This window comes from Emydura macquarii, unplaced genomic scaffold (assembly GCF_026122565.2).
Source record: "Emydura macquarii macquarii isolate MOO-44397 ecotype Brisbane River unplaced genomic scaffold, CSIRO-AGI_Emac_v2 contig_1790, whole genome shotgun sequence".
NCBI lineage: Eukaryota > Metazoa > Chordata > Testudines > Chelidae > Emydura > Emydura macquarii.
The window spans coordinates 19,000,886-19,024,426 of NW_027131927.1; the positions used below are offsets into that span (position 1 = coordinate 19,000,886).

Genomic DNA, 23,541 nt, shown 5'->3' on the forward strand with positions numbered 1-23,541 from the left:
CACTGTGCAGTCCCACCACCTTCTTCACACAGAGTTTGGCTCACTGTCTTAGGGGCTTGGGCGGGGCCCCTACTCCCTCTTCTACTCCCTGGCCTCACCTTTCCCTCACCTGGGCCGGCTTAATTAGCCCCTGCCCCAATCAGGCACAGGTGTTCCCATCCAGCTCTAATCTAGCTCTCTCAACTGGGGCTGGCGTGACATTTAGCTGACTAAGGGATTGCCACCCAGCACTCTGTTACAGCTCCCTTGCTTGTGCCCTGCGACTATGGGACCTATTTCTGCTCCTCCATCCGTTCATGTATCCAGGCAGAGTTCCTCTGGGCAGCATCCGCTGGCTCCCTAGATGCCTTTTGGGAGCAGTGGGCACTGTCCAGGGTTCTCTGCTTGGTGTCCCCTTCCGGTACCCTCTGTTTTACCCTTTGACCCTCACGCCCCTTCCTTTTTTTCATTAGTTGCCCACTGAACTCAGTTGTGTCCTGGGTCCAGTGACTCCTCCCCTTAGGCTGGGAGAAGGGCTTTTAGCAGTGGGTGGGTTGGTGCCCGCCTATGTCCCGACTACAAATAGAAGCTCCCTTGCTGGAAGTCTAAGCCCAGTGACCAAGGACTGAGTGGACCATAGAAAATACAAACATACAGAGCTATTAACTATCCTTCCAGTCCAAGAGGTGGCATCTCCAGATAAATGTATATTGGTGCAACACTGTGGGGGTGTTTTCAGGAGTGTTATTCCAGCACCTTTCATGAGTGTGAAATGTATTCTAAATCTTTAGTAAAATTGTATATATAAAATGATCATGTTTTTTTAAAAAGTCAACATTTGCCTGATCCTGCAAACACTGGTATTTTATACCCTCTGCACAAGTATCAACAAGTGCAAGGTGTAGAGTCATCTTCTTTTTTGCCTTTTAAGTACTTGCCATGTACTTTGATGGAACTATATAAATAACAAATAATATAATTATTTGACTTTGGCTAAGACCTTGGGCTATTTCTGAAACGTTAAACAGCTTCTATGAAGCAAGTTTCACTTTAATTAATATTTTCATTCTCATTTATTATTCACACACACTACAAATTAGCAGCTGGCATATAGGATGAAAGGAACTCACTACAATATGAAGGTGACTCTACAGAATATTAGATAAACTAGCTATTACTGAAAGAATTAAATACTTAATGCCCATGAACTATGTGAATAGATGCTAAGCTGTATTCTACATATGGAATAACGGTTCCCCTCTTGGTTTAGCTACAAATTATGGAGGCATCAGTAGCAACTCTGTAGTGAGTGCTGAGTTATGGTTTGCATTTAGAACAAGACTAAAATTGCTCAGTTTCATATCTTAATGACTGAATTTAACCACCAAATTTGGCACAATAACTTTTGAAGGGACAATGGAATTTTCTATGTATCTTTTCGGTGATATCATTACTAACTTTTGTAGGGGAAACATTTAACAATGTTCTCTTGTGAAATTTGCTCCTGTGTGCTTCCCATTCCATTGGATTTCTCTAGCTAAACAACAGCAGTCCTCACAAACTCCAAGCCACACACTAACATCTGTGCCATAGGTCACATTAGAAACTTTAAAATTAAACACACACAGCATTATTTTCCTTACTCATCCCATCTGAATGAGTGATGCTAAGATTAGCCAACATCCGCCAGCTACTTCTGCTTTCACTTGTTGCCTGCCTGACTCACCAGCGAACTCTGTACATAGTCCAGCGAGCCTGGGTAGTGGGTTGACCAGTGTAGTATGAGGTTCAGCTGGAATATGGAGAAAAAGGATGGACTATTTAACAGGGATGGATGGAGACTTGAGGAAAGAGACGCTATATGTGCATGTGTATGTAAGGGACTTGGGGGAGAGTGTTTTTGCTTTGCAAGAACGCATGCAGACAGAACCACCTTGGCCCACGGATCTCCACCCTCCACCTGAACAAGTACGACCTTAACTCTCACCATGTTTCCTGGTTACGTGTTCAAGCTACTTCAGTGGTCACATCAGGGTTGGTGTGGCATTTGGCAGCGACGCTGTATGTAGTGGGTGCCATGGGGGCGTGAGGTGGCTGGACCTGTGGATGCCATGTGAGAGGAGGAGTAAACAGTCCTGACTGCTGTACTGCCCATGGAGAGAAGGCCCTGGCGCTGCTGTGCCCAGGAGGGAGGCAGGCCATGAAGACACAAGAAGTGGCTATGCAGCTCTTGAGGGGAGGGCCAGGCCTGTCAGCCATGATGTGGAGAGGAAGGCAGGCCCGGTGGTGACTCATGCAGCAAAGCCCTGTGAGGAGAGGCTTCACACCTAGCCCAGGGGCAGATCTCTCCTCCAACGTAAGGAGTGAGACTGGGAGCTATGGCTGAAGTCCTGGGGGGTGGAGGCAGGTCAGAGGGGAGTTTCCATGTTACTCTGTGTAGAGCACAGGGCTGCTTCTGCTTCAGCCTTACCCAGGTGGGGCACGGGAGCCAGCAGGATGGACATGGTGCAAGTGGGGATGAGAGGGTGTCGGGGGGGGGCAGATACAATAGGAGGGGGGGGTCAGTCAAAGTCCATGTGACAGTTACTCTGCCCAACAGCCTCCTGCTCTTGCATGAACACCTTGGCCAGGGTCTCCTAGCAACCAGCATTCTCAGCCTGTGACAGATGCCGGGGTGGTTGGAGCTGGTGCTTGGAATGGAGACCGCCCTTATGTTCTGCCTTGCTGTGGGGAGCAGACAAGCATCCTGTCCCACCACTGGTCCAGAGCAGCAGCAGCAGCCTCCGACCTGCAGCGATGGGTTCAGCCCCCTGGTGAGGGAGTTGGTGGGGAGGCTGTATGTCATTGGCTCGTTGTGCCCATCCTTCTGGCCAGTTCACACTGCGTGTTTAGCGTGCAGCCCGCCTGCCAGAAGCTCACCCTGACCGCCCCACGCAGGCAGCAGAGCCACGCACCATCCTGATTTGAGCAGGTGGCAAACAACAGTGTTGATGTGTCAAACTATGGACCACATGGTGTTAGCAACTCTCAGCCCATTCCCGCTTGCTTGGTAAAGGGCCTTGTCCATGGGGCATAATGTGTTTTCAGATAAACCCGTCTCCAGCACAGGACTGTGAAATAATCCTTTGCCTGCTCTGACAGCATTACAGAGGGGCCCGTGCTGGGATCGTGCATGGAATATTGAAGACTGTCCTCAACGAGGCATGAGCCTTGCATGATCTTTGCGCTTTCGTTGGCATAAGCTTATCTGATACTTAAATCTGTTTTAAAATTTATAAATAGGGAAGTGTTTTTCATCTTTCTTTAAAATGTTTTGCGACCACCTAAGAAGGCAGGGGTTGAGCACATCTAACCACCTATTAACATACATGAAGTGCACAAGTTTGATTCACTATGCATGTAATGAGTGACTATTGTGGTAGGAAAGGTGCCAGACAGAGATACTTATAGGATTGGCATGCTCATAGGATCCATCTATCAGGCATAACCCAGGCAGGGGCAATGCAAGTTTCCTTGGCCATTCAGTGTTTGGCCTCTCTGCTGAAAATGTCCATAGGGATGCCAAATTAATGTCCATTGAGATGTGGACACCTGGGTCTAAACCGCTCACTCATTTCCCAGAGGCCATTCAAAATATGGGGAGGCCATTAGATCACTGCATTCTTTGGCCTGTTTTGTTTTATCAATGCTAAAACGATAGGATTTGTGCTTGTTTTTTAGCAGCACACCATGAGCCAAATTCACAGCTGGCGGAAGTGGGTGTGGCTCCAGGGACTTCAATGGAATCACACCTGTTTATTCCCAGTCTTCATTTTTTTTTTAAATCAAGTGATTTAATAAATGAATATTTGGGCCTGATTTTCAGAGTTGTTGAACATCTGCAGCTCTCCTGGTCTTCAGCTGGAGTCCTGGGTACTCATCTCCTCTGAAAATCAGGCCAACTTTATTGACAGTTACAGGTCTGCATTTTGGGACAGACTGTTTGAACACAAGCACATTGCTCTGATCTGGTAGAACAAAGAGATTCCACCTTCCCATGTGTTTTGGGGATCATCAATCTGGCAAGGGAATGGAATGGAACGGTGAGTTCATATTTGAGCTGGACAGGTGGCAGAGATACGGTGCTTTGTTAAAATTCATCCCCATTACTTTAAGCACTGACCAGAAGTGTTTGGTTTCAGGTACAAGGAGAAATTGCCTTCTAAGTGCTTTCGAGAACACAGCAACAAATTGAAGTTCTCAGATTCTCTTAACAGCCAGCGCTGGAGATTCTTGAAAAGTGGCCTGGATGATTTCAGAAGTGGCTTCCCTCCTCCATCTGACAACATCATCATCCGTGGCACAAAAGGGCTTTTACCGATTGTTCTACCTAAGAATGCATCTGATGCTTCACAAGGGGCCCGGCAGAAGGCAGGGAAAATGTTTACAATACAGTCCAGGCTCAGTCCATTGCAGAAAGCCAGGCAGGATCACATTGCACAGACAGAATACTGCCTGCACCAGCACCCCCTAGCACTCTACCCTCATCTGGAAGAAAGTGTCCCTCGAGAGGTAAAGGCCCCGTGGTTGCTGCTGTTCTTCCTCAAGACTGAGCATCCTTTTAGCATGTTTTAAATATAAAAGTAATCCAGAGCCCAGCTTTTCTCATCAGGTGTTTTAAAACAATGTTATTTCCTACAAATAGAATGTCTACAAAATCTGTCTTGTCAGGAGAAAAGCAGGGTGAGATTTGTACTGACATCAGTCACCAGCAGGCTTCTGAGACACCCTGCTGATATTCTGAGATTTGTCACATTGTTTGTGGTCAGCCAGTGAACCTGCTCCCACTCACCCATCAACATGTGCCAGTGCCATTAAACAAAAATAGGCTGCTTTAATAGTCTACCACACAATTCCATATCTGGTAGATTATACAGAGATCAGCTGATTTACATCACCGGGCACACCTCCAGATATAACTGGATGTTCCAGGATAATGAACAGATTATCGCTCTCTTGTATGAAAATTGAAAGATACCATGGGGTCTTGGCCAAAGTCCTGCCTGGTGTGAGTCTTGACCTGATCTAGACCCTGGCCAGACCATAGAATAACTACTTCTCCATCCAGAATCCTTCCTTCCCCTGCTCTGAGATCCCTTCCAACCTCTCTTCTATTGGGATACAACTGGGCCTAGTCAATGCACATCTGTGCTTATGATTTGGGGTAGGGGGGTCGACACAGAAGGCAAGCAGCTGGGGGCAGGGAGTGAAAGTGGGTGGGAAGCATTAGGCTTTCCACTCTCAGGTGGAATAAGGGGAGGTTATAACATCTTTTGGAGAGAGAGGGGCCAGAAGCAGGAAGATGGCAGGCCTTGTACTGGGGGCCATGGAGATCTCAGGGTGAGTCTATTCATCCTCGACGGCACTGTGCAGAATGCTGAGGAGGAACAGACTGGTCAAAAGTTAAGAAGCAGTAAGACAATGACAAGGGTGTATTCTTTGTGCCATGAGAGCCCTTTGAATTTGGTAGTCAATAAGGAGCCTTGGCTCTGTTCGTGGTGAGATCAGGTCACAGAATGGTTCGTCATATGCTGATGGGGGAGCTAATGCAGGAGTGCATGATCTGTAACGTGTTCCCCTATGCAATCTCCATGGGAACTGCGCTAGTGGTGTATTTTTGGACATGTGCTCTGTTCTTGTTTGGCTCTCAGCTTTTCAAAGAGGTAGTGGACATCCTGGATCCTGAGTTGTGTTTGCACAGTAAAGCGGGATACAAGGCTTGTGACCAGAAGAGCCACGCTCCTCAGCAAGTGCTGTACCAGCTGGAGGATGGGAAAAGTGATGAAATTAGCCCCACACCATCAGCACTGTGAGTACGGGACAGGAGACAGTGAGCAGCACCCAAAGCTGCCTGAATCCACCTGCTGCTGCTGGGCTTAGGTCCAGTTCCCTCTCTCTCCTCTGAAATGAAATGTATTGAAGGCGAGATGATGAATGTTTCTATGGCTGTGTCTGTTCCACACCCTGCCCAGTTCACCTTTAGAAAGACTCGGGGACACACCAACTTTTCCAGTAACTGGGCTCTGGCTAAAGGGCAAAGCCAGTTCAGTGGATACTGAAGTCTTCTGCCTGGTTCCTCTGATTAGACATACCCAAAAGGCTTCCCAGGGCTGGCTAGTTTAGCGGGGCTTCAGCACATAAGTCTTTATCGGCCTGATCCAAAGCCATTGACGCAAATGGAAAGATTCCCATAGACTTCAGGGGGCTTGGTCTCAGAACCTATCTGCTGAAGGTTCCCTACAGACCATAAAGATCTCTGTGCTGTAGGCCTGCTGAGGGCAGCCAGCTCTATAAGAGGACTCTGCAGAAGAACCAGCTGCAGTTTCTTCTTCCTTACCAAAGGAAGTATGAATTTGCAAGCTGGGAGCAGCAGGCACAGAGACAATTATTCAAACCTCACTGATCTGAAACCACAGGAACGCATCTGTGCTGATGACTGGCACTTACAAACTGTGAATAACTGTGTCATATCCATCTCTTCAGCCTTAAGGAGTCTAAAGGCAAGAGTCCATACACATTGTTTTCCAAGAAAGAGGTAGCAGCAAGGGAAAAGGCAGCCAGACGGAGCTACATTCCTTCCCTTGATGAGAATGTAAAGCGAGCGACTAAGGAGTTTTGTGACTGGGTTACTTCTTGGGTAAGTTGAAAACCAAAATCCTCCTATCTCAGCAGTCCAGTAATGACTTGAGCCAATGTTTTCAGACATGGGTATCCTAAGGGCATCTGCATTGTAATTGGGTCCCTCAGTTAAAGTGCTCTGAGCACTACAGCTTCCATGAATTGCAATGAGGAATGGGGGTACTAAGCATCTCTTGAAAGATACAGACCACTTAGTGCCCAATTTCACTGACATTCACTGGGAGTTTAGAGCCTAACTCCCTTAGACACTATTGAAAATCCCAGCCTAAATATGGCTTTAGGTGCCTCTCCTTAGGCACCCAAGTCTGAAAATATTAAACCTTACGATTCTGATTTTACAAAAGATTTCTGCATAATTGAAGTAGCCAAAATTCAAAGCAAGCCACAAATCAGTTTAGTTTGTAATTTTTCCAAGTCCATCTGGTTACTCCAACATTTGCCTGGAAGAGGTGTGGAGGGGGAGCATTGATTAGATTTAAGTGCTTCGTTTTGGAGCCAGGGCCATTTATTTTTAATTGACGTTGGCCCAGCAATCCAGGCATTGGGTTTAGTGAACTGGAACACAGATGGACACATTTTTAAAATGTGCAAATAAATAGCGCACATTCCCTTTCTCTATGAGCTAAATTCTAACTGGAGTGATACTTCAGCATCTCAAATGTCTGTGGGATTAGGTAACTTTAAGATAGGCCAGAGTTTGGGGATACATCTGACATGTATTATACACGCCAGGCCTGGGACTTTAAATAGTACTCAGCATTGGCCTAACTCTGCTTCCATTGAAGTCAAAGGTAAAGCTTCTATTGACCTCCATGGAAACAGAGTTAGGACAACAGTGAGTGCTTTTGAAAATCCCATCCCAAGTGCTTTCAGACCTGTGGTACTTGGTTATGCTTTCACTCAAGTCAGCTGCCAAATTCTCATCGACTTCAACAGGAGCATGAGCAGGCCCCTGGAGCCTGAAAATGTACATAGCAGTGTTCAAACATACTCATATAGCATGCTGCTTAGTATGGAGAAGTCCTGGATAACCAAGGAGCTTACAGCATCTTCTCTCTAATCTGTAGTCTCCAGACCAGTGTCTGCTTTGTCTCAAGAGTTTATCTTCTTCCAAAGACCAAACTCTCTCATGGAAATTGAAGGCTTTAATTCAATTTCTTTGGTACCCTGGTTTATGTTATCAGTTGCTCCGTCATCCAAATAACTCAATAGAAATACATTTTTGCAGCAAATAATGTCAGTGGTGTTTCTCTGGATTCATGCTAGCAGCTTTAATATGTACAAATACTAAAATATCAGGTTCAATCCTCAACTGCATGGAGCCCACTCAGCAGAAATGAATGGGGGAGGCAAAGGTGGCGCAAAGCTCTCCTGATCCTAGGGCTGGCTGAGGGCTCAAAAACAGAGCAGCTTAAGAAATGTTCTAATATAAACCAGTTTGAAATGCCTCCTGAGAAGCCATTTTGCTCCAGAGGATTGGCAGGAGCACAGCATGCTACACTCTTGACGCAACCTGTGCCAGGGAAATACCCAGCTGCTCCTTAAGGTAAAGCTCTCTGTCTGCTTTATGCTGTCTGAGGGACTGAAGATCTGGCCCACTGTCTCAACAAATCCTTAGAAAATGATGAATGTCAATAGCCTGGTGAAGGGTCTCAGCATGGAGACTGTAAAGGGAAATACAGTCACCTTATGAGGACCACTAGACCTACTGTAAAATCACAAAAAATCTGGTGGGGCACATCCTCCCAAAGGCTGATTATGTTTACATGCCCTCATGGTGCTGCTGAGAAAAGAATTCCCCAAACATCCCCCTATTGCACTGCAGCAGCCATGAGCTAAACATCACTTTACATATTAGCCTTTCCCGGGGGGTGTGTGTCCACCTGCTTGCATAACAAGGCTCTGTTTTCAAGATAACTCTTGACTTCTATTACTGGAGATGTGCTTGATAAGGGAACAAAAGGCCACCATCCTGGCACCTGCTGCACTGGAAACCCAGCAAAATATCCAGAAGAGCACAGTGCTGGAGGAGGACAAGCCCACTGGACACAGACCCTTTGTTTTCCATCTGCTAGGAGGCTGATTAGAAATAAAGGAGGGTAAAATAGAATGTTACAAGGAGTGGGCCCTGTTCTCCAGTCTTGCCTTGTGGAAAGCACTGGTGGCTTGATTTCCAGAGGTACTGAGCGCCCACAGGTCCTGTTATTATTATTGACTTGTATTATTGTGGTGCCGAGCAGCTCCTGTCATGGACTAGGCCCCATTGGTGCTGTGCAAACACAGATTTCAATGGGAGCTGTCAGTGCTCAATGCCTCTAAAAATCAGCTCACGGGTGTGTTGTCATTGACTACAAAGGGAGCAGGAGCAGGCCCGAAGCCTGGAGCAGAATGTGCCCCTGAGGTATGTGCCTGGAGGTCCATCTGTGTGCAGAGTCCTCCTGCTCTGCTTAAAGGGGGAGAGGGGTGGTGGAGGAGTGGGATAAGCCATCTCTTCAGTCCTGTCCCCACCCTCCTTACTGGGATGCCTCAAAGGGCATGAATTGATCCTCGTGGGGGCAAATTTTGGGATTTGGGCTGGGGTAGGGGTAGGGGTAGGGCGGCTGCTTTGTGTTCACGGCAGTGCAGATTACTAGGAAGAGGTAACGTAGCTCCACCTTGTATTACTGTTAACACAGAGCCCCTCTTTGCTGGGGAACCCCCTTGAAGGAGGATCATGGGGGCAGCTACATCCAGGGGAGGCCTTGGGGGCTATTACAGGCTCCAGGAACTCCTGTGATGATAGAATCATGGAATTGAAGGACTGGAAAGGACCTCACGAGGTCATCTAGTCCAGTCCCCTGCACTTACAGCAGGACCAAGCATTAAATAGACCGTCCCTAGATCTAGAGTCAGTTGGGTGCACATGGCCCTTGCCTCCTGTGCATCTTGGGATCTGCTGAGTACTGAGTGCAGATCCATCCCTCTGTCCTGTGGAGCCCAGCCCAGTCATGGAATGATCTGTCTTACTAGGTATTTATAGCACCCCATTACTGCCATATCTGAGCAGGAATTATGATTTCCTCATGATACCCCTGTGATTTTGGGAGCCTCCCCCAGGGGATCATAGCCAAGGTTTCCCTCCCCGAGGCCTACATCCACAGGTCTTTTCCATAGAATGGGAAGCTCTGGCCCCCAAAGCACCTGCAACTTCTTGTGATTTCAACTCAGCACTTCCCAGGATTTAGCCCAGTATGGAAAATAGACGTTCCAGTAGCAGTTCCGAAGGGCAGACGTTCAGCATCCCTGTAACTGTGCTGCTGCTTATCCCAGCAGCATTATCTTCAGTGATCTGTAGTGTCTCTTTGCTCTGTCCCCGCTAAGATGCAGAATAAGAGTGTGATGAAGCGGTGCAGTCACTTTCCTAGCATACTAAGCCATTGTTTCTGGTGACAGAACTTCTCACATGATTTGATGTTTTCTGTGTTCATTGTGACTAAGTGCTGTTGCTTTAAAGCTGGGATTGAAATTGACAGGATAGTGGTAGGGGGCAGGATGCTCTTTGGGAAATGCTACACAAGATGTGGGGGCTGCACTGGCGATTCTAACTCTGTCCTTACCTCTGACATTGGGTTGTGCCCGCTCAGGAGTGCTCAGCTGCTAGCTATTCTCTGCCTTCCCCACTGTGCCCTGCCCCTTGACTTTGAGAGAATGCCATGGTAGGTACTAGACCTGCCAATATCAGGGGACCATATGCCTAGCATAGCACTCAGTTGTGTTCCCTAGTATCCCACAGAGCAAAGATGGCCTTCAGTGACCTGTGTAAAAATAAAAAACTGACCAGAAGTTACAGACTGTCTGACCCCTGTGTCGCATGGTGTCACACATTGACTCATTAGGTTCATGTCTTGTTTTACTTTATAGCTGACATGACTGGGTGGGAAAGGTCTTTATGCTTTTTCTGATTATAGCAGCACATGGTAAAGCAACCTCTGACATACTTCTTGAATTCCTAAACCAGGAAAGAAAAGAGGAACTAAGAAGAACAATTTCAAAGAGGGGCAGGGTGACTTAGCACCAGGAAGTTGTGTCCCAAGATGCATGGTGCAGGACTTGGCTTCAGTCTCCGGAAGCCCCTGCTCTTCTAATCCAGTGGTTCTCAGACTTTTTACCCTGTGCCCCCTCCACCACCTCCAGCTGGGGCTGGGAGCAGGGCCATGGTTGGAACTGGGGGCTACGGCTGAAGGCTGGGTGTCAAGACCATGACTGGGCTCCGTGACCGGGGGCTGAGGCGGGAGATCGGATACCGAGGCTGTACGCCGCGACTGGGGGCCAAGGTCGAGCCAGGGACCAGGTGCTGAGGCCATGGCTGATCTGGGGGGTGGAAGCCATGGCTGGGCCGGGAGCAGAGTGGGGATGGGTGGCACTCCCTTCCTGCCACTCCACGTGGGCTGGCCCAGGCCCGGACATGCCGCCCCGTGACCCACAGTTTGGGGACCTTTGTTCTAGTCTAATATGGATCTGTTTTCAGGAAACAGTATTAGCTCCTGAAAAAAAAGATCACTTTCTGACTGTTTCCTGGGCGTTTAGGAATCTAGGCTGTGATTTTTTGCAAGCACCCAAGGGAGTCTGGCACCCAAATCACACTGAAAGTCAGTAGGAGTTGGGCACCTCGCAATGGGCCTGGTTCTTAGTCAACTTATCAAATGCCCAGCCTGCTCTTAAGGCTGGCCCCAGATTCCCTTAAAGGCCAGTTCACACCCTGTAACAGAATTCAACTCCACTAAGGAGGGCAGATGGGTGATTTGTAATTATCTGCATAAATAAATAACAGCTGTTGGTAATCGCTGTTCTGGGCTAGGCTGGAGCTGGGAATGGTGACTGTCACCAATTTGCTGAACATCTAGCTCTCTGCTAGTATCTTGTTCACATTTCCCCCCAGGTGTGGTATGCTTGATAATGTCCAAAACTGCCTCCTGCTACCTCCTAAATGGTGCACTTGGCTTATTATTGCAGGGAGGAGAAAATTATAACATGGATGAAGATACCATCATGAGACTGTTTGATGCTGGTTATGAAACCAAGCCAATGCTATCTATGCCTATTGAAGTTGTAGAGATAAACAATGTGCCACCGGAGCTGAGAAAGTATCTGGGGGTTTCATCCTCCCTGAAAGCTGTAAAAAGTCCTCCTAAGGTAAGCTGGCCAGGGAAACTAAACAAGCTGTACCTGCAGCTCTTATTAACTTCAAAGGGTATTCAAGGTGCTCAGCACCTCTCAGGATCTGAGCCTATATTTTGTATTGTGTTATCTTATCTTACCTTAGCATTTTATACTGCCACTCAACACCATATTATCCGAGTTCCTTCCACATAAAATCAATAGCAAAGTCCATAATTCTATATACTCTATTATTAGCAATACAATCTGTGTAACAATATATTAGCTCTAGTAGTAGCTAGTATTTCGTTCTGCTTCTCTGTTATATACTATCACAGCTGAGACTGAGCCTTCCATTCTACTGCATGCAAAACTTCCACTGTCCTAGGTGGAACAAAAGTGGGTTTGGGACCACTCTCACTAAATCTCTAAAGCAACTGGTGAGAAGTGACCTATAAAATGATATTTGCTACTCTGTGTAGGAAGAGACACATCTGATTCAGCAGAAACTGCAGGGCAAACATCAGGTTCTTTTAGCTTTGATTTCTCTTATCTTGAGCTGTTTCTACTGGGCTTCAACAAGGAATTTTCACTGTCACAGTCAATGACTTTTCTCTTGTAGTGTTTCATATTCCTCCTTTCAAGCCCTGTAAGCCCCCAGCTGTTGAAAAGAAGTTCACTAGCCACATGGAAGGGCTTTGCTTGTGCTTTACTTACCTCATCATCAATACACACACACACACAGTCATCATGAGACACAATCCACCTCTCCAGTGGCTGCCTCCCAGCTTTTAGTGGCAGAAAACATAAAGAATATCTAGCCCCAGGGAGATAATTCTGAGAACTTGCACTGATTATAGAGCTCTTACGAAGGCCAGTCTTGCTAGCTCTGTTTCCATATGTTCCTTTCCTTGTCATTGGGTCATCATTAGAAATTCTCTCCTCGGGGAAGAATTGGGGTCAGAGGGAAGTGCTAATGTTAATCCTCAAAAGCCCATTTTACAAAAACCAAAGGAAATAGTCCCTCCATTGCAGATGTGTGGAGCTTTTTATGCAGAATAATGCTCTTGAAATGCCACCTGCTGGCCATTCTGTAATGTTGCACACAAGGAAGGATGTAAACTGGGGAGTTTGAATGGGAGTTCTGCTGGAGAAGAAAAGATGAGGCAAGCCCCTGGTCCTTAGGGGCAGTGAGTGAGTTGTGTGTTTGTCCTTTGGTATCTTTTTTCTCCTCAGTTTGCCAGGATTGGTACTGGGTGGGGCAGAGAGAGCAGCTGAGCCTAATTAGGGGGTGGGACTTCTCTAATTGGCTGCTTTTATAGGCCCCCTAATCAATCAGGTAGCAGCATAGGTACCAGGCCCACCAGCAAACAGAGCTGAAAACAGGGGAGTTTGCAATGGGGTGTGTGGTGCTGGTTGTGGGTTTGTTTTGGTGAGGTGGTTTTTGTTTCTATCACTGACAGCAGGTAGGTGAGGAAGCTATGCCAGATACAGAGGCAGCAGCTGCAGTGATCCAAGCAGTGGAAGAGACAATGACGATGACTGGATGTGGGAGCTGCAGGATGCACATGATCAAAAGAGCTTCGTTTGTATGACGTGCTGCCTGATAGAGCTGATGGAAGAGAAGATCTGGGGCTTGGAGTTGCAGGTGGAAACTCTGGTTCCGGTTAGAAGGGGATTTGAGCAGATGATGGTGAGGAGGCTGAAGGGAAAAACCCAGACCTGCAAATGGAAGCAGGACCAAAGAACTCTGAGGGGAGAATGCTGAGTGAGGAAAGTGGCCACTGGAAGCATGTGACTGCGAGAACCAGTTAGAGGAAAAGATGGGCTAATGAAAGAGAAATAATGCTCAGGAACAGGTTTGCGGAGCTGGAAAATGAAGAAGGGGCACAGCAAGTGGTAACTGAAGGTGGGAGGGCAAGGAAGAAGAGAAGAGCAGCTAGTCCTATAGAAAGAGTGGGATCCAGGATAGGTTGCAGAAGATTGCAAGGGAGAACAGAAGAGGAGAGAACTTACAGCCAGAAAGAACAGGGGAGAGGCTGGAGAATCGTACCATCACCAGGAAAAGGCAGGTCTACGTGATTGGAGACTCCCTCCTGAGAAGAACAGACAGGCCTGTAACCAGAGCTCATCCCAAGAACAGAAGGGTGTGCTGTCTGCTCGATGCTAAGATACGGGATGTGGACCTGAGGCTGAAGAGGATCCTAGAGGGAGCGGGAAAGAATCCACTGATTGTCCTGCATGTGGGAACAGATGATACGGCTAGATTCTCACTGAAATGAATCAAGGGAGACTATCCCAGGCTGGGGAAGACTCTTAAGGAAATGGAGGCTCAGGTGATCTTCAGTGGGATTCTGCCTGTCCCTAGAGGAGGGCAACAAAGGTGTGACAAGAGTAAAATGTTCAACAGATGGCTCAGGCAGTGGTGCTATAAGGAGGGCTTTGGGATGTATGGTCACTAGGAGGCATTCATGGACAGAGGACTGTTCTCTTGGGATGGACTTCACCTGAGCAGGGAGGGAAATAGACTTCTAGGATGGAGGCTGGCACAACTGAGTAAAAGAGTTTTAAACTAGGAGTTTGGGGGAGATGGTTCAGAGATGCCCGGATCTCCATGCCTGATTTTAACATTGAGAGGGAGGAAAATGAAATAAGAAGGCTATGAAAAGAAAGGGTAGTGTAGACACCAGTCTAATAGATGATACTGGTGGTAGAATGACTGTGCTGAAGTAGCATTGTATATCAGTGATCAAATAGACAGTAAAGAAACTAGAAGTGATGCAATGGATAAGACAGAGTCTGTCTGGGCAAAAACCACATTGGGGAAGAAAACTGCTAGAGCTTCCCCTGGGATAGTGCTTGGGGTGTGCTACAGACCACCAAGATCTGACTTGGATCTGGATAGAGAACTCCTTAATGTTTTTAATGAAGTAAATACTACTGGGAACTGTATGATTATGGGAGACTTTAACTTCCCAGATATAGACTGGAGGACAAATGCAGTAATAATAGGGCCCAGATTTTCCTGGATGTGATAGCTAACAGATTCCTTCACCAGTTGGTTGCTGAACCAACAGGAGGGGATGCCATTTTTAGATTTGGTATTGGTGAGTAGTGAGGACCTTGTAGAAGAACTGGTTGTAGGGGTTTGAGCGACCATGAGCTAATTTAGTTCAAACTAAATGGAAGGATAAACAAAAATAGATCTTTGATTTCAAAAGGGCTAACTTAAAAAAATTAGGGGAATTAGTTGGGGAAGTGGACTGGAATGAAAAACTCATGGATCTAAATGTGGAGGAGGCTTGGAATTACTTCAAGTCAAAGTTGCAGGAACTGTCTGAAGCCTGCATCCCAAAGGAGGGGAAAAATTCATAGGCAAGAGTTGTAGACCAAGCTGGATGAGTAAGCATCTCAGACAGGTGATTAAGAGAAAGCAGAAAGCCTACAAGGAAGGGAAGATGGGAGGGATCAGCAAGGAAAGCTACCTCGTGGAGGTCCGAACATGTAGAGATAAAGTGAAAAATGCCAAAAGCCAAGTAGGGTTGGACCTTGCAAAGGGGATTAAAACCAATAGTAAAAGGTTCTATAGCCATATAAATAGGAAGAAAACAAAGAACAAGTGGGACCACTAAGCACTGAGGATGGGGTGGAGGTTAAGGATAATCTAGGCATGGCCGAATATCTAAACAAATACTTTGCCTCCATTTTTAATGAAGCTAATGATGAGCTTGGGGATAGTGGTAGGATGGCTAATGGGAATGAGGCTATGAAGGTAGAGTTTGGCTTCTGCCTCAGATGTGGTAATTTCTAACAGCTTAATGGGACTAAATTGGGGGGGCCCGGATAATCTCTATGCAAGAATATTAAAGGAACTGGCATGTGAAATTGCAAACCCACTAGCAAGGATTTTTAATGACTCTGTAAACTCAGGGGTTGTACCGTATGAGTGAAGAATTGCTAACATAGTTCCTATTTTTAAGAAAGGGAAAAAAGTGATCTGGGTAATTGCAGGCTTGTTCGTTTGACCTCAGTATGTTGGAAAAATTTTTGAAAGAGAAAGTAGTTAAGGACATTGAGGTTATTGGTAATTGGGACAAAATACAACATGATTTTACAAAAGGTAGATCGTGCCAGACCAACCCGATCTTTTTTTGAGAAGATAACAGATATTTTAGACAAAGGGAATGCAGTGGATCTAATTTACCTAGATTTCAGTAAGGCATTTGATACAGTTCCACATGGGGAATTATTAGTTAAATTGGAAAAGATGGGGATTAATATGAAAATTGAAAGGTGGATAAAGATCCAATTAAAGGGGAGACTACAATGGGTCATACTGAAAGGTGAACTGTCCAGCTGGAGGGAAATTACTAGTGGAGTTCCTCAGGGATTGGTCTTGGGACCAATCTTATTTAACCTTTTTATTACTGACCTTGGCACAAAAAGTGGGAATGTGCTAATAAAGTTTGCAGATGACACACAGTTGGGAGGTATTATCAATACGGAGAAGGATCGGGATATCATGCAGGAAAATCTGGATGACCTTGTAAACTGGAATAATAGAAATAGGATGAAATTTAATAGTAGAAAGTGCAAGGTTATGCACCTAGGGACTAATAACAAGAACTTTTGCTATAAGCTGGGGAACGCATCAGTTGGAAGTGACAGAAAACAAGAAGGACCTGGGCGTATTGGCTGATCACAGGATGATTATGAGCCACCAATGTGATGTGGCCGTGAAAAAAGCTAGTGCAGTCATAGAATGCATCAGATGAGGTATTTCTAGTAGAGAGACAGTGGTTTTAGTACCATTATACCAGGCGCTGGTGAGACCTCATCTGGTGTAGTTCTGGTCCCCCATGTTTAAGAAAGATTAATTCAAACTGGAGCAGGTGAAGAGAAGGGCTACCAGGATGATCCGAGGAATGGACAACCTACCTTATGAGAGGAGACTCAAAGAGCTTGGCTTGTTTAGCTTAACCAAAAGAAGGCTGAGGGAAGATATGATTGTTCTGTATAAATATATCAGAGGGATAAATACCAGGGAGGGAGAGGCATTATTTAAGTTCAGCATTAAAAGGGCAGCAGTTCCTGGTCTGGAAAAGGTTGAGCACCATGGCTTTAATCAGTCCTCAGACAACCCGGGGGTATAGACAATGTTAATTCCCAATGGCTCTATCAGGAGCTGAGTGCAAGTTTTTGCACAGGCTGATTGTTTGGGAAGCAGCGTTTGAGATAAAGAGTTCTGCAAGCTGCTGTTGGGCATTGGGATACTTTGTTACTCTATTTTTGGCTCTGCCTTGGGGCAGCCCTTCTGCTCAGCAGAGATGAGGACAGGAGATAGCAAGAAAGAAAGTTATCCTTTTCCGTTCAATCTCATTTCTGCTGAAGCCCCTTCCACAGCTCCACATGCTCTTCTTCCTTTACAGCCCATTGCCCCCATAAATTCTCCTCTCTGTCTCACTTTCTATTTTATCATTGAGGAATATTTCCAAGGGAAATTGACTGCTTCTAGTTAAACCTAAGTTCCTGTCTAGTTCCTTGTCCATGACAAAGAAACCACTCACTAGTATAGATGGAGGTAGGAGAACATGAAGGGAATGATTTCACAGAAAGATGTGAATCCTGGCCCAGTACTATCTGAAGTATAATGAACAGAAGAATCAATGGCGATGAGAATTAGTACTTTTTATTATATTGCGATTGCTAGGGGTAGCTAGTTCAATACCTGATACTTATGTAGCAGTAATAGGATTTACACCTGCTACAGGCACCAGAAGGAGATATGATTTACTTTTTTTCCATCTTGCACTCACCACTATGGTATTTGAGCAGCTGATCACATTCATTGACCAGATCTGACATTCCATCGAGTAGAGGGCAAAGGTTCGCATACACATGGTGGGAAGCGCGTTAGACCTATAAACATGATTAGATGCTATTCCTAATTATTATTATTTTATTTTTGCAGGGTCCCTACCAGCCCAAATTGGAGAAGATCAGGTATGGAGCATGGTACCTTGACCCAAAAACGTGGAGAAAACAAAAAGTAAATGAACCTTTGGAGGATCCAAAAGCAGAATCTGATACCATTCAGAATTTAAGGAAGCGGTTTAGTGAAAAGGTACTTTAAGCATTCTAGTTAAAGGTTACAGAGCATATGTTATTACTGGAACATGCCTGTACACCATTTGCTATCTGACACAGTCACAGTGAGAGGGGAATGGTTCATATTACCCACCCTACTGACTATAATTATCCATTATTGATTTATTTTTATTCTGTGACAGTTGGAGGCTCTGATCATGGATCAGGGCCTCACTGGTTGGCCCTGCAGAAACACAAAAAAAAGACAATTGTGGTATGAACATCCTAACTCAAGTGATCATTTTAAGGCTCATCCCAGGTGTTGGCACAACAGCACCTTGAATATGAGCTGATTTCAAAAGCAGACTTAAAAGCCAGTCACAATGTTTACTTCAAAGGGTTCAATTTTCATGGCCATTTAATGCTGATGAAAAATATTTTTCTCTCTGCTTCCGTGCATCTCAAGACCAGATTAAATGCCTTTCAAATTTGGCAGTAAAAATTCACTCCCAGTCTGAGATTAAGCCTGTACAATTCCCACTCAGAAGGAATTATTGTTGGTCATGGTCTCAAGCCTTGTAAACACTAGGTCAAATTCATCACTGCAGGCCCAACTCTATGGCCTTGTTGACACTAGAGAATTGCACAGTTGTAGCCTTATCAAAGACTAGAATTTGGTCAAAAGACTTGTCCACTTACAGTCTTAAATGTCCAAGAAAGACCATGCATGTTAACTTACTATATCTGGTCAAATTCCATCTATGAATTTGACTTCCTAAATTTCCTCTGCATTTTTAACTGGAGATGATATTTTTCTTCACTTCCTGGACCAAACTATGGTGTAGCATTGTTTTTCAACATTAAATAGTTGGTGTGCTCCATCCCAAAGGTGGCTGATCTTCAATGATGGGTGAAGTGGTCTCTATTTATCTTACCTACCTCAGAGGGGTGTGCATATGGTGAGGTGAAAAGAGTAAATGGATGCAAAATGCATTTAGATATTCAGACAAAATGCTTTAGTAATATTTATAATGGTATATATTTGATGATGATTATTCAATTGATAAACAAATACTTTGTTTGCAACAATTTCCTTTTTCTTTTTTTGTTTAGTTTTCCCCTTTTGTTCTAGCAAATAAATATAGAAGTATAAGATGCACTTCAGCCTCTCAAAGGCCTGAGGAGATTAAAAATTAAAATTGAGACACACTCTCACCCAACTAAAGGGCAGCACTTTCCAAGTAAAATTCAAGAGTTTAACAATTCAAGAGACAGAATAAACTGGTTTATAATATTCATATAAATGAGGGTGGTCGTATAGTTTTGGTTTGTAGAATTGTAATGAAATATCAGTTCTGTTGTTTTTGCTTTAAAATGTAAGTGGGTGGCAGGTTCTAGAAGCTTGCATAATGCTGCAGAGATTTTCTGCGGACTCACACTTGGACCATTTCAGTCCTATTAGCTCTAATCCAGGAGTATGAAAAGATTTGAGCGTCTGGCAGGGGCAGGAGAGCTTGCGGGGGGGAATCCCCCTCAGAACAACTGAGCTCAGAAGAAAGCTTTGTCTTTTAATTATTTCAGTTAACAATAAATGTGAACCCCAGAGTGGGAGTAACTTTGGGCCACATGTTCCACATGTGTGTGTTGTGATAAGAGCGGGGTGAGAATTCCAGCTGATTACAACAGCTTTAGACAGTAATCCCTAGTAATTAGTGACTTGCTACAACACTCACTGAAAAATGACATACTGTCATCGCAATTCAGTGTTTATGAAACACCTGGATTTCCATAAAAATAGCAGATCAGAAATTATCACTTGAATGAACTAAACTTCATGAGATTAACTAGAAATGGAGTTTACCGTATTTGTGAGACTTGCACAGAAGTAACCTTTCTTGCCCCTTTCTTGCTTTGTTGTCTTATTGAATCAATGAGGCCATGGAAAAAAATAAATCTGTGAAATTTATTCGAGTGTTCCCTTAATTTGGTTTGGAAATTTTCCTAGGAGGCAGAAGTCATGCAGCTCCATGGAACACATGCTTTTAAGGAATTCCTTGAAAGAAAGGGCTACCGGAAACCTGAGGTAAGTCAGTGAGAGTGTAACAAGCCTGTTGATGTGATCAGTAGCAGAGACCAGCATGCCTCTGGCCCTGTGCACTCTGGGAACAGAGTTGTGCTCACTGCAGCTTGGTTTAAGCGTTATTGTTTCTAGCACAGTATAACTGCATTGAAACATGGTAGGAGCTAGCATAGTCAGTTTGGACAGGGATGTTTAAGTTGTTTGAGCTACCTCAGCAGGCTGTGCAGCAAAACATTGTTGGCTGCAGTGTGGCCACAACAAAACAAAGAGCCCTCCTCTTAGGTCATTCCTTCAGAGCTCAACAAGGGTGGCTAGTCTTTAGAATGCCCCTTGGCTCATCGCACTTACCACTGCACCCATTGCTTACCAGCGCGATCACATATTGTGCAGCCTAGTTTAGGTCTTTTGACCTATTAAGAAGTAACCATTGCCGTTTCCACTTAAGCCTTTGGCTGCAGTATCCTCCACTGCTTCCATGCTGTGGCGGAAAGCAGAATCATTTCTGAGTGCTGGATTTCCATTGGAGATCTTCGGTTCACAGGGATGGGCCTGGTAGATGGGTGAGGGAGCACTGGAAGGGTTTTGCTCAGTGGAAATTGGTAACATCAGGCAGTCAATAAGCGAAGATGGCACATCCCCTCTAGAGGTATCTGGGACTCCCCAGGAAATGCTAGGATTTTGGATGTCATCTGATGCATAGGACTCATTTTGACCATATTTATACACATTTATATATGATAGGTTAGGCCTGGCCGCAGGGCCAAACAGTGTGATAGGCTGGCACTGAATGTCTCCAGATCAGTCACCTTCAAAGAAAAATGGAGAGATGGAGACAAAAAGAAGAAGTGGGTGATAGCCCAGGCAGGAAGAAGCAATGCTAGAAAAGCTGCAGGTGGAGATGAAAAGAAGGATGCAGCACAGAGATTGTCCCTCCCTTATATTTGTCAATAAAAACCCTCCTTACCACCTACAAATAAACAATATTCACACCCTCCAGGCTCCAGACACTTTGGCTTGTGCATTTTTGTATACAGCCCAATTATGGTCCATGTTCCTCTGCTCTCACCTCTCTGTGTTGTGCTTCTCTTCTTGGCCTTACCATTCTTTTAGTCATGCAGTTTCTGCTCCTTTCCATTCTTGGCGTGAGCTCCCTTCCTTCCAGGTCTCCTCCCTAGCCCAGGCTTCTTGCTTCCAGATGAGTCACTTTTCCCTCAGCCTTAGGTCAGTCTCCCTATACCCGCTTCATCGTCTAACCCCAAATCAGAGTTTCCCTTTCACCCCTTCCCATACCACAGTAGGTTCCCTTACCTACCTCATGCAGAACAGCCATGTCTTCCTGCTTATAGTCGTGCCCCCACCCCCTGACATCCCAATCAATCCTGGAGTCTCTCCTTACACCCAGTCAGCTCGAACTGGGAGTTGTACTTCTCGCTCCTGGTGCACAGGGGACGTTAAGTCTGTGGTGATGTGTCAGCCAGCCATGTGAAGGGAAGAGGGAGTGGGGAAGACAGCACAAGGTGGGCTGGAGCTGGGGCAGTAAGGTGGCAGGTAGGGCTCTTATTAGACTCCAGCAGATAAGGCATGCTGGTCCTTTCACATTGGTCTGGGCTCAGCAGGAGGAGAGCCAGATTGTGTTGACTAAACCACTGAGAATGAGGCCAGGGAAGGAGAAAGGGGACCCCCAAACACCACAGAAAATAGCATGATTCTGAGAAATCAGACCCTGAGCTGGTGGTGGGTCCACTTCCCCTAATTCTTGTGCTCTTTTACCTCTCCCTTTGCTCTCAGTGGTTGTGCCTTATTGAACCAAAACAGGGCAAACAATATGGTTTCCTTTGCCTGCCCTGGGCCAGCAGCTGCTGGCTTTGCTCCATGTGCCAGGTAAGTAAGGCAGCATTTCAGTGGTTAAACCATGCCGTCTTCTTCTCCCACAGCTTCTTCCCCTCCCCAGAGAAGCAACGACCTTGACCTCGGAGGAAGCTGTGTGTGTGTTTTGTTAGGATACTGTCATGGACACAGAGATGTGATTAATTCTCCAGGACTGAGACTTTGACTCCCTGTAAAGGGGAACAGGAAGTAAGGCTGGATCTGGGCCAAAGCCCACTGGAGCTAGATGCTCTCAGCCGAGTTCCCAGTGAACAGTTGTCCACAGAGAAGCTTATTAGGCCCAGAGACTGCAATTGGGCGCCTTTCAACGGCTCTAAACTCATGCCATTTAAAAAAAAAATCTATATTAAAGCACTAAGCACATTGGCAGCTTGAGACCTCTGTGACTCGTATTCAGCAGCTGGCCATTTAAATGCATTCCTAGTAACTGTGCTTTATATATATATGTTTTCTTTTAGTTTCTTCTGCAGATGCTGGCTGCAAAGGATGGCAAAGGAGCAAAAGAGGGGACGTCAAAGGGCTTTAAAAAGACACGAGGAGCCCAGGGCAGGATTTTCCTCCACACTCGTTAATTAATGCAGAGCTCTGACTTTAACTCCTATTTGTGTCTTTTAAATAAAACATTCTGAAGACTCCCATAATGGTCATTTCTAAGCTGTGTTGATTTGGTTTCTTTTCCTTTCTCTGAAATTACTTATCAGATATATCTGAAAAAGAAACACTTGGGATAGTGGATTCCAGACCCAAGCCTGCTGTCCTGGCTGCTCAGCCATGCTAAGCATTGGCTAGGAGATACTGTTATGTTCTTCTTCGAGTGATTGCTCATGTCCATTCCACTATGGGTGAGTGCACGCCACCATCCACGGTTCCCGGAACTTTTTTCCCCTTAGCAGACCCCATAGGGTTGGCTCTGGTGCCCCCTGGAGTCCCGCACACATGCCGCGGTATATGAGGCACTGCCAGCCCTACGCCCCCTCAGTCCCTTCTTTCCGCCTGTGACGGTTGCTGGAACGACTCTTGCTCTTTGCAAGTACCATTCCCCTTTGTTGAACTTTGTTGTTATTACCTTAGTGTAGTTAAGTGCTAAGTAGTGTTAGTTTAGAGATAGATTAGAAGCCCTGAGGGGCTTAGGGTGGCCGGGCCATGCCCGGGTCACCTGGCTTTAAGCCATATGCCTCCTGTGGGAAGGCTTTCCCGCTCAGCGACCCCCACAAATGCTGCCTTAAGTGCTTAGGGGAACAGCACAGGAGAGAGAAATGCAAAATTTGCAAGGCTTTTAAGCCAAGGACCCAAAAAGACCAGGACATTAGGATAAAAGCCATACTAATGGAGGCAGCGCTCTGCCCGGTCTCCGAGCCACCCTGATCTACCTTGGCGCCGAGCGTCTCCTTGGTGCAGAGTGCACCGCTGGCACCAGCATCGACTTGGCGCAGAGAGGCATCCCTGGTGCTGAGGAAGAAGCAGCGGCAGCGCATGGAGCACAGACGCTTCCCTGCACCGCCGGTAAGGGCAGGGTCAAGTGTGGAGATGCACCAGCCATAGCCCGACGAGTCCCCGCTGGTGCCTGTATCTCCGAGCAGGGAGCCTCCCCCGACTCCTGGGGATGGGGGAGTACCCCTGCCGACACCGTTGACACCGGAGGCTTTTCAGGCAGCAAGAACCCTGATGGCCTCGCCTACGCCACCTCCGCCCTC

General features: G+C 46.0%; 1 protein-coding gene across 1 annotated transcript; it reads left to right on the forward strand.

Moving 5' to 3' along the window:
* The first annotated feature begins 4,053 nt into the window (after positions 1–4,053).
* LOC137159081 (protein FAM47E-like) lies at positions 4,054–22,494 on the forward strand. The gene is made up of 10 exons (XM_067557265.1): positions 4,054–4,061; positions 4,161–4,530; positions 5,670–5,827; positions 6,502–6,655; positions 11,650–11,829; positions 14,786–14,795; positions 16,882–16,898; positions 17,765–17,917; positions 19,886–19,963; positions 22,306–22,494. Exons 1-10 carry the CDS (start codon positions 4,054–4,056, stop codon positions 22,417–22,419), a joined length of 1,242 nt encoding a protein of 413 aa, XP_067413366.1. The 3' UTR covers positions 22,420–22,494.
* The last annotated feature ends 1,047 nt before the right edge of the window (positions 22,495–23,541 follow it).